At 45.5% G+C, this 11,334-nt stretch overlaps 1 protein-coding gene across 3 annotated transcripts; it reads left to right on the top strand.

The window, feature by feature from the left end:
- Positions 1-1,007: 1,007 nt before the first annotated feature.
- On the top strand, positions 1,008-3,651 carry LOC129816956 (zinc finger protein 16-like). Of its 3 annotated transcripts, none has more exons than XM_055871964.1 (3): positions 1,008-1,998; positions 2,241-2,468; positions 2,690-3,651. In XM_055871964.1, the coding sequence occupies exons 1-3, from the start codon at positions 1,416-1,418 to the stop codon at positions 3,268-3,270; spliced, it is 1,392 nt and encodes a 463-aa protein (XP_055727939.1). In that variant the 5' UTR covers positions 1,008-1,415; the 3' UTR covers positions 3,271-3,651. The 3 variants fall into 3 exon arrangements, with proteins under 3 accessions (XP_055727939.1, XP_055727930.1, XP_055727922.1); XM_055871955.1 differs by having other exon boundaries at positions 2,145-2,468; XM_055871947.1 differs by having other exon boundaries at positions 1,009-1,998; positions 2,106-2,468.
- The last annotated feature ends 7,683 nt before the right edge of the window (positions 3,652-11,334 follow it).

The raw sequence follows: 11,334 nt of genomic DNA, 5'->3' as shown, positions 1-11,334 counted from the left end.
GTCTGGTTTGCTGAATATAAAGAATTTGAAATTATTTATACTTTTACTTTTGATTCTTAAGTACATTTTAGCAATTACATTTACTTTTGATAGTTAAGTATATTAAAAACCAAATACTTTAGTAGGATTTTACTGGCTGACTTTCACTTTTACTTCAGTCATTTTCTATTAAGGTATCTTTAATTTTACTCAAGTATGACAATTTGATACTTTTTCCACCACTGCTAAAATACGTGGTAACATTAGGCAAGGAGTAAGGAAATGTAAGAAAAGTCAATGATGGAAAATGATAACAATAACCTTAGGCCTACTACTGTAGCAGCAACAACAACATCAATTGCTCATCAATCAATCAATCATACAGTCAATAATAGCATTTTTTCTAACATAAAGGCATAAGATACACAGCCTATTTTATAGCTGTAGGCCTACAGAATTCCAACGCCCTTTAAAAAGATGTCAATTCCTCCTTCCTCACAATGATCACATTAATGATTTACTCACTCTGATTTGCCAGTAGTCATCATTTCAAGGAGGGTATGAAAGGAAGGATGTATTATGCGATCTCGTACTCGCGGTTTCCACTCGTTACGACAGCCACAAAGTGTATCGTAAAAATTAATGAAAACAAAAAGTAGATTTTTGGTATTAAAAGGTTAGACACAAAGTCAGCAGTGTGGTTACGGTTACGGTTATGGTTAAAAATCATTTTTTAAGAATGGAAATTGTAGAGATAGGTGGGGGGGGTCATGACTTTGTGGCTGTGGTAACTAGCCATTCGAACATGGCCAGTTGATTTGAAATAGATGGCCAACAAACACTCAAGCCAGAGTTTAACATTGCATTGCTTTTCACTCAATGTATTTCACACGACTTGATAAAAACACAATATCCAACATGTATATTACCCATTCTGAGTTTATGTTAAACGTATTCTACTTATATGATCTATCATATAGTCTCTTGAAAGATATTGCTGGTATAGGCTACAATGTTAATGTATAGACAACGGTTGGCCCTAACAGCAAACAGGAAGAAGAAACTTCCGTTCTTATTCGAGGAAAGATGCTAACTGGAAAGCATGCAACAATTCTTTAAATGCCACTTGAAATTATAGTTTTCAATTATTTTGTGACTAAGTGTTAGCTACAGACTAAATGATTTACTTGCTAGGTAAGTGAACTAAACAAGCAGAGGGACCGCGTTCAGTCAGAGGCAAGGGGGGATTAGCAGCTTTCACCAAACAATCGTGAGCACACTTCCAGATGCACTCAGCCAGCTGTTTAACAATCGGGACAAGCTAAAATACTTAGCTACTAGCTATCTTGTTTACCTTGTTTGAAAACATATCTGGACTTTAGTATTATTAATAACTCATGACTTGAGGTCAGAATTTGTTCGAGGGTAACACGAAAATGTCGGCAAACTTGAGTCCTCCAAACACGGCGTTGGTAGCGGAATTATCATTTTCGTTTCAGGATGAATTGACTGCTACTATTCAAAATGCATTAGGAGTAGCAGTGGAGGTAGCTGTGGTTGAGGTTACAAAACTAGTCGGCCAAGTGTTGAGGGACGTGCGGGATCAAATGCACGAGACGCTGCGGGACAATAAGTCCCTAAAGTTTCGCTTGCAAGCAGCCGAACTTGAATTATGTGCAGCGCGAGGGGAGGAACGTCAAGTAGAATCAATAATAGGGGACAAAGCCAGTACCAATAGTAGAATTCAACAGGTTCATCAGCAGCTGAATTCTCTAAACGTCTCACAAAATACAATCAAATCAGGAAGAGAAGGAGAGCATAGAGTTCATGAATCCAATCAGTCTCTTCATACAAAAAATGTTGAGGATAGGTATGGAGGATTTGAATCAGAAGTTGCTGATAACCCTGCATATCTTACCGAATCGTTTTGTGAGATCCGTGAGGATGGTCGTATCTGCACTCAAGATATTAAACCAGATTTATTGGGCAAGTCGACTTTAAGTCAAGGAGATGCAGCTGGTAAGTTGGACTGTCATTCACTACTGTTGAACTATTCACATTTTAAATGTTCTGTAATGTATTGTTTACACAAAGCTATGATGCATGTTCTCCTTATCAATATTTAGTTACAGAGACTAAAGAGGTTCTCCCAAACATATACTCAGACAACCATGAAGATGTTGAACATTTTAACCGAGCATGCACAGAGACAACCGCAGGACATGACACATCAACAGTTGACAGCCATACCTTCCCTGAAGTTACCACGAAGAATGCAGAGGTGAAGTATCTGGTTGAAGTGAAGGTGGAATCTGCAGACCTGGGATGCAGTAGGAACTCTGGTCCCCACACCGAAGGAGAAGAGGACTACTGTCCAGACAGTCTCTCCTTGGCTCAAACTAGGCTGCTGGAGGATTGGAGGCCGGAGGCACTGCAGCTCCCTCACAGGGATCCAGACTCATTCACCCCCTCCACTAGCCACTCTCTATGTAAGTCCCTCACTACAGACTGGTTTCCACACACAAATTAAGCCTACTCCCGGACAAAAAAAAAGATATTTCAATAGAAAATGTTTAGTCCCGGAATAGCCTTAAGTTGTGTCCAGGAAACCAGCCCAATGAGTTCTGTAGTAACTAGATTTGATCTCATGTTAGGTGACAATGATAGTTTTTCAAGTGGTTAATCCATTTTCTCTAATTTGACTTTGTAGCGGACTCCCCAATCTTCAACCCAGACATTCCAGACTTGGACATCTTATCGTCTTCTTCAGCCACAGGTCTCCATGCAGGCTTTGGTAAGCAGCAGCAGTACCCACCCAGAGAGACTGCTGGGGCTTCCACCTCTCACTCACACCAGATGTACAGCCCTCAGATAGGTGAAGTGAACAACATGGCTGCAGCACAGCACATCTGCAAGATCTGTGGAGAGAAGTTCCATCTGTCTGAGGAGCTGCGGCGACATCGTAGTCTTGTTCACCCGAAGGATATGAACAAGCTCCCCAAGCGCAACCTCTACCCCCCTGGGCGTAGCCCGTACCACTGCTCCCTGTGTGGTCGAGACTTCAACCGCATGGAGCACCTGAAGATCCATCAGCGTATTCATACTGGAGAGAGGCCTTATGCCTGCACAGTGTGCAACGCACGCTTCCGTCACTCTTGGGCTCTCACAAGACACTTCCGCATTCACACAGGAGAGAAGCCCTACACCTGCAGCCAGTGTGGGAAAACTTTCCGAAACTGTGGGGGACTGCGATTTCACCAGCGCACCCACTCAATGGGAGGGGTCGGCTGATAAGGTCTTCATGAAAGACTAATGGAAGGAAAAACAGGAAGCAAGGAAAGCACTGGGGATATACAGAGAGACTGGTAAAAAAGGATGGTATTAGCTTACTGTACGTGTTAAAAGAAATTTAGCCTGTGTCTTTTACCGGAAGGAACAGAAATAATTCAAATTGGGGGCAGAACTCTGAGTGCAGCACAGTTGATGTGGTTCATACAAGGTGAGGTGCATCATTGATGATGTATAGACAAATGTACAGCTTGAAATATCCTGTTAAATATGACAATCTGTTCCCATACACATTTACTCAGCTAGTGTTTTGTACGATGGCTTGCTTATTTTACTGTGTTGCCAACTGACATGTTTCTGTATTAAAACCCCACAAAACAAATACATCCTTTGTCTTTATCTCTTGCTGAATGTATTATGTCATATATCAATTAATATGCAATACAGAAACATGATCTTCAAACATTTTGTTCCTATGATTCTAGTGTCATGTACAACAGCATTGGCTAATAACAGCTATGTAAATAACGGGGTCAAGTCTAAAAAGGAGCATTACTGCCACCTACTGTACTGATCTGGGAGTTCCTCAATGATTCAAATCCATTTTTATTTGTCACATGCACCTAATACAACTTGTAGACCATACCGTGAAATGCTTACTTTACAACCCCTTAACCAACAATTCAGTTCAAGAAATAGTGTTAAGAAAATATTTACTAAATAAACTAAAGTAAAACATTAAAAGTTAGACAAAATCACGAGGCTATGTTTTTATTTATTTAACCTTTATTTAACTAGGCAAGTCCAGTTAAGAACAAATTCCTATTTACAATGACGGCCTATCCCAACCCTAACAAGGACGACGCTGGGCCAATGGGACTCCCAATCATGGACAGTTTTGATAAGCCTGGAATCTAACCAGGGTCTGTAGTGACGCCTTTAGCACAGAGATGCAGTGCCTTAGACCGCTGCACCACCCAGCGGGGGTACAGGTTAACCGAGGTAATTTGTACATGTAGGATTCAGCTTTAGTTAAGGATCTTACAGTTCCTTCAAAGTATTCACACCCCTTGACTTTTTCAAGGGGGGGGGGGGCTTGTGTGGCTGAGCCTGTGGGTGGGTGAGTGAGAAAGACACAGAGAACCAACCGGTAAAAGCACAACCCTTTCATTATCAACGCATCGTGCCGACAACATCAAAACATCCTATCCAGACTCAGAAATCAGGAGGACTTCGAGGTTGGTATCATCCCAGACTAGGTGTTTATAGCTTAAACAGTGAAAGAGGAGAACATGTGTTTTTTCCATTATTGAAATCCACTGGAGATTTATTTTTAAATGTAGTTCAAAAAGTATAAATGCTATCAAAAATGTTGGGGCCGTCTATATGTTTTAAAGATGGATTCGTGTTCATAGCTTAAATTGTTTTAGCTCTAGAGGAGGATAAAGAAATCAAATAAGAGTATGTAAGAAATCTAGAGTGATCTCGCCACTAACAAGTGCTACGTGGTGAACACCTGCCTGCCTACTGTGGGTTTAGTGCAGAACGGAGATCAGTACAGCTCATCTTCCCTGCACTCCTCACTGGGCTGTAAGCAGATCCAACAGAAGCGGTACTGGCAGCTGAAACAGCACATGGTCGTTCGCGAAAGAGTCGGCTCTAAGAGCGTTGAACGTTGGGAGCCGGTTTGCATATCAGAGGAGGCAAATCTATTTATAAAAAAATAAAAAAATGAAGATATGAATAATCAAAAGATTTAAATAAATAGAGTTAACTAATTCAAAGAACAAAAAAAGAAATACAATAATATAGACCTAAATGCTCAAGCACACACATTCGTTCTGTCTGCTCAGACTAACAGCCTCACCTGTTGTTCCTGTCAATCAGACACTCAGTGTAAACCAATACACCAAAGATGCGTGAGGGAGAGCCGAGCCAACTCACTCAGTCACACATTTAGCAGCCGAGGAGAGAGGAAGGACAGCTGTGAAAACAACAGCTGGAAAATGAGTCGGGATCAGAAGCATTTGGATGCATTTTAATAATGTAGACAATATTAGAGCATACTGTAGATTTTGCCAAAACAAAATCTCATATAAAGCCGGTTCTACGCACAACCTACATCGGCATATGCTAACTGTGCACCCAACTGTGAAGCTAGCTGTAGCGGAGCTTCGAGAAAGTGGTGGAGCCAGCACCTCCACGCGTAGAGATGTATTTACTCAGTCAAGTAGGCCTACTCCGCGACCCACAAAAACGCGGTCTTCTATGGACCAGTTTATGCCAAAGTCTATGTCTGTAGCAAAACAAGGCTAAATTAATATTTCATTGGCTAAAATGATTGCCACCGATTTCCAGCCATTTTCGATCGTGGAGGACAGAGGTTTTATAAATTATAGCAATAGTCTTAATCCAATGTACACAATTCCAAGTGTAGCGTGGTTCGTTCTGCGTTGTGTAATTCTTAATGAAGACGCTGCCACAACTGATGGTCTGCTCGTTGAAATCTTTTTATTTGCCCTGCACACGAAGAGACAACACAACCCTTGGTGCAACCAGTGATCCGGGTCAACAGCATCAATGTAACAGTATAACTTTAAACCGTCCCCTCGCCCCGACCCGGGCGCGAACCAGGGACCCTCTGCACACATCAATGACGGTCGCCCACGAAGCATCGTTACCCATCGCTCCACAAAGGCCACGGCTCTTGCAGAGCAAGGTGCAACACTACTTCTAGGTTTCAGAGCAAGTGACGTAACTGATTGAAACGCTAGTAGCGCGTACCCGCTAACTAGCTAGCCATTTCACATCCGTTACACTCACCCCCCTTTCGACCTCCTCCTTTTTCCGCAGCAACCAGTGATCCGGGTCAACAGCATCAATGTAACAGTATAACTTTACGTCGTCCCCTCGCCCCGACACGGGCGTGAACCAGGGACCCTCTGCACACATCAACAACGGTCGCCCACGAAGCACGGTCGTTACCCATCGCTCCACAAAGGCCGCGGCCCTTGCAAAGCAAGGGGCAACACTACTTAAGTCTCAGAGCAAGTGACGTAACTGATTGAAATGCTACTAGCGCGTACCCGCTAACTAGCTAGCCATTTCACATCCGTTACACTCACCCCCCTTTCAACCTCCTCCTTTTTCCGCAGCAACCAGTGATCCGGGTCAACAGCATCAATGTAACAGTATAACTTTAAACCGTCCCCTCGCCCCGACACGGGCGCGAACCAGGGACCCTCTGCACACATCAACAACAGTCGCCCACGAAGCATCGCTACCCATCGCTCCACAAAGGCCACGGCTCTTGCAGAGCAAGGTGCAACACTACTTCTAGGTTTCAGAGCAAGTGACGTAACTGATTGAAACGCTAGTAGCGCGTACCCGCTAACTAGCTAGCCATTTCACATCCGTTACACAGTCACAGCTCTCCGGCACCTTGCTAGCCGAGGGTCAGGCAAAAGAGCGCCAAAAGGAATTAACAGGTGCTGCGTGCACACACTCGCTGCACAACAGCATATACAAGTAAAACTATACAGAACATAATTCTGACAAAATAAAAGACAGCTCTCCGGCACCTGCGCGAGCACATGGACACTCACTCAACCACTGTCACAAGTACTCAGAAGTTACAACAGATACCCCAGTCAGTGAGCTCTGTGAAACTTGTTAACATAAATTCCTACACTGTCCACACTATAACAAACGTATGGTTGCAAAACAGTACATTGTATAACCTTATGACGGTTTTATATTAAACAGTTTCGGAGCCAAGGACAACATACCTTGCTAGCCGAGGGTCAGGCAAAAGAGAACGATAAAATGGTATGGGAATACAGATAACCCGCGATGGGCCAAACCAAAATATACAAAACTTTTACAATCACTTGTATGTACAATATTGGTATGAAAAAGTGTTTGTACACCAAATAAAAACATTAGCTATGCAGCTGTAATTAAATTTAAAAAATACACTGAATTATTAAGAAGAAAAAAGCTTCTATCTCAAGGCCATCAGACTGTTAAACAACCATCACTAATACAGAGAGGCTGCTGCCTACATACAGACTCGAAATCATTGGCCACTTTAATAAATGGATCACTAGTCACTTTAATCATCACTAGTCACTTTAATCATCCTGACATCCGGTTTGGAGCGAGCGGTCGCATTTGCATTCGCTCTGCAGGTAGTATAACTTTTCATTACATTTCATTGCATTTCATTATAGTACAACGGTTTGATTTGTCTAACCTTAGCAATTTCTTCTTAGCTAGCTACATAGCCGTCTGTGTATCGAAGATAATTGCGTAATTATCGTATTTCGTCGTCTATCGTAGTCCACACTGCTATCTGCCCAGCAGCTAGCCAGCTAGCCAGCTAGCAAACGTCCACCTTCTACCGAATAGTAGTTAACTTTTCATTACATTTCATTACATTTCATTATAGTACAACGGTTTGATTTGTCTAATCTTAGCAACTTCTTCTTAGCTAGCTACATAGCCGTCTTTGTATCAAAGATAATTGCGTAATTATCGTATTTCGTCATCCTAACGCAGTCTACACTGCTATCTGCCCAGCAGCTAGCCAGCTAGCAAACGTCCACCGTCTACCGAATAGCAGCACTGTAGAAACTATTACACTCAACGGAACGACTTGATTAGTGTAGTGTTAGCTAGCTAGATAGTTGTCTTTGCTGTCTTCGTATCCAAGATAATTGGGTAGTTCAGAGTGTGTAGTTTTAGAGTGATTATCTTAATTTACCGAGGTTAGCTAGCCAGCTATTTGTCGTCCTTAACGTAGGAAACACTGCTAGCTAGCCAACAGCTAGCCAACGTCTACCGAATAGAACTTCCGCACTCAACAACCCGGTCGCATTCCGCTTCGCTCCACAGGTAGTATCACATTTTCATTTAATTTCATTACAGTACAACGGTTTGATTTGTTTGATCGTAGCTAGCTACATAGCTAGCTACATAGCCGTCTTTGTATCAAAGATAATTGTGTAGTCTAGAGCGATTTTCTAGGTTAGCTAGCCAGCTATTGTCGTTCTTTTAACGTAACGTAATCAACACTGCTAGCTAGCCAGCTAGCCACCGAATAGCAGCACTGTAGCAGCACTGTAGAAACTATTACACTCAACGGAACGACTTGATTAGTGTAGTGTCAACAACGCAGCCACTGCCAACTAGCCTACTTCAGCAGTACTGTATCATTTTAATCATCTTAGTCAATAAGATTCTTGCTACGTAAGCTTAACTTTCTGAACATTCGAGACGTGTAGTCCACTTGTCATTCCAATCTCCTCTGCATTAGCGTAGCCTCTCCTGTAGCCTGTCAACTATGTGTCTGTCTATCCCTGTTCTCTCCTCTCTGCACAGACCATACAAACGCTTCACACCGCGTGGCCGCGGCCACCCTAATCTGGTGGTCCCAGCGCGCACGACCCACGTGGAGTTCCAGGTCTCCGGTAGCCTCTGGAACTGCCGATCTGCGGCCAACAAGGCAGAGTTCATCTCAGCCTATGCCTCCAGTCCCTCGACTTCTTGGCACTGACGGAAACATGGATCACCACAGATAACACTGCTACTCCTACTGCTCTCTCTTCGTCCGCCCACGTGTTCTCGCACACCCCGAGAGCAGCTGGTCAGCGGGGTGGTGGCACCGGGATCCTCATCTCTCCCAAGTGGTCATTCTCTCTTTCTCCCCTTACCCATCTGTCTATCGCCTCCTTTGAATTCCATGCTGTCACAGTTACCAGCCCTTTCAAGCTTAACATCCTTATCATTTATCGCCCTCCAGGTTCCCTCGGAGAGTTCATCAATGAGCTTGATGCCTTGATAAGCTCCTTTCCTGAGGACGGCTCACCTCTCACAGTTCTGGGCGACTTTAACCTCCCCACGTCTACCTTTGACTCATTCCTCTCTGCCTCCTTCTTTCCACTCCTCTCCTCTTTTGACCTCACCCTCTCACCTTCCCCCCCTACTCACAAGGCAGGCAATACGCTTGACCTCATCTTTACTAAATGCTGTTCTTCCACTAACCACATTGCAACTCCCCTCCAAGTCTCCGACCACTACCTTGTATCCTTTTCCCTCTCGCTCTCATCCAACACTTCCCACACTGCCCCTACTCGGATGGTATCGCGCCGTCCCAACCTTCGCTCTCTCTCCCCCGCTACTCTCTCCTCTTCCATCCTATCATCTCTCCCCTCGGCTCAAACCTTCTCCAACCTATCTCCTGATTCTGCCTCCTCAACCCTCCTCTCCTCCCTTTCTGCATCCTTTGACTCTCTATGTCCCCTATCCTCCAGGCCGGCTCGGTCCTCCCCTCCCGCTCCGTGGCTCGACGACTCATTGCGAGCTCACAGAACAGGGCTCCGGGCAGCCGAGCGGAAATGGAGGAAAACTCGCCTCCCTGCGGACCTGGCATCCTTTCACTCCCTCCTCTCTACATTTTCCTCTTCTGTCTCTGCTGCTAAAGCCACTTTCTACCACTCTAAATTCCAAGCATCTGCCTCTAACCCTAGGAAGCTCTTTGCCACCTTCTCCTCCCTCCTGAATCCTCCTCCCCCTCCCCCCCCCCTCCTCCCTCTCTGCAGATGACTTCGTCAACCATTTTGAAAAGAAGGTCGACGACATCCGATCCTCGTTTGCTAAGTCAAACGACATCGCTGGTTCTGCTCACACTGCCCTACCCTGTGCTCTGACCTCTTTCTCCCCTCTCTCTCCAGATGAAATCTCGCGTCTTGTGACGGCCGGCCGCCCAACAACCTGCCCGCTTGACCCTATCCCCTCCTCTCTTCTCCAGACCATTTCCGGTGACCTTCTCCCTTACCTCACCTCGCTCATCAACTCATCCCTGACCGCTGGCTACGTCCCTCCCGTCTTCAAGAGAGCGAGAGTTGCACCCCTTCTGAAAAAACCTACACTCGATCCCTCCGATGTCAACAACTACAGACCAGTATCCCTTCTTTCTTTTCTCTCCAAAACTCTTGAACGTGCCGTCCTTGGCCAGCTCTCCTGCTATCTCTCTCAGAATGACCTTCTTGATCCAAATCAGTCAGGTTTCAAGACTAGTCATTCAACTGAGACTGCTCTTCTCTGTATCACGGAGGCGCTCCGCACTGCTAAAGCTAACTCTCTCTCCTCTGCTCTCATCCTTCTAGACCTATCGGCTGCCTTCGACACTGTGAACCATCAGATCCTCCTCTCCACCCTCTCCGAGTTGGGCATCTCCGGCGCGGCCCACGCTTGGATTGCGTCCTACCTGACAGGTCGCTCCTACCAGGTGGCGTGGCGAGAATCTGTCTCCTCACCACGCGCTCTCACCACTGGTGTCCCCCAGGGCTCTGTTCTAGGCCCTCTCCTATTCTCGCTATACACCAAGTCACTTGGCTCTGTCATAACCTCACATGGTCTCTCCTATCATTGCTATGCAGACGACACACAATTAATCTTCTCCTTTCCCCCTTCTGATGACCAGGTGGCGAATCGCATCTCTGCATGTCTGGCAGACATATCAGTGTGGATGACGGATCACCACCTCAAGCTGAACCTCGGCAAGACGGAGCTGCTCTTCCTCCCGGGGAAGGACTGCCCGTTCCATGATCTCGCCATCACGGTTGACAACTCCATTGTGTCCTCCTCCCAGAGCGCTAAGAACCTTGGCGTGATCCTGGACAACACCCTGTCATTCTCAACTAACATCAAGGCGGTGGCCCGTTCCTGTAGGTTCATGCTCTACAACATCCGCAGAGTACGACCCTGCCTCACACAGGAAGCGGCGCAGGTCCTAATCCAGGCACTTGTCATCTCCCGTCTGGATTACTGCAACTCGCTGTTGGCTGGGCTCCCTGCCTGTGCCATTAAACCCCTACAACTCATCCAGAACGCCGCAGCCCGTCTGGTGTTCAACCTTCCCAAGTTCTCTCACGTCACCCCGCTCCTCCGCTCTCTCCACTGGCTTCCAGTTGAAGCTCGCATCCGCTACAAGACCATGGTGCTTGCCTACGGAGCTGTGAGGGGAACGGCACCTCAGTACCTCCAGGCTCTGATCAGGCCCTA

The sequence above is a fragment of the Salvelinus fontinalis genome, chromosome 2 (assembly GCF_029448725.1).
Source record: "Salvelinus fontinalis isolate EN_2023a chromosome 2, ASM2944872v1, whole genome shotgun sequence".
Classification (NCBI taxonomy): domain Eukaryota; kingdom Metazoa; phylum Chordata; class Actinopteri; order Salmoniformes; family Salmonidae; genus Salvelinus; species Salvelinus fontinalis.
This window is presented reverse-complemented; position numbering and strand designations above follow the sequence as displayed.

Excerpts from the sequence above, each read along its gene's own strand:
- LOC129816956 (XM_055871947.1), top strand. The coding sequence starts at position 1,416 with ATGTCGGCAAACTTGAGTCCTCCAAACACGGCGTTGGTAGCGGAATTA. Across the intron at positions 1,999-2,105 it reads AAGTCAAGGAGATGCAGCTG|TTACAGAGACTAAAGAGGTT; the intron begins GTAAGTTGGACT and ends ATCAATATTTAG. Across the intron at positions 2,469-2,689 it reads CTCCACTAGCCACTCTCTAT|CGGACTCCCCAATCTTCAAC; the intron begins GTAAGTCCCTCA and ends TTGACTTTGTAG.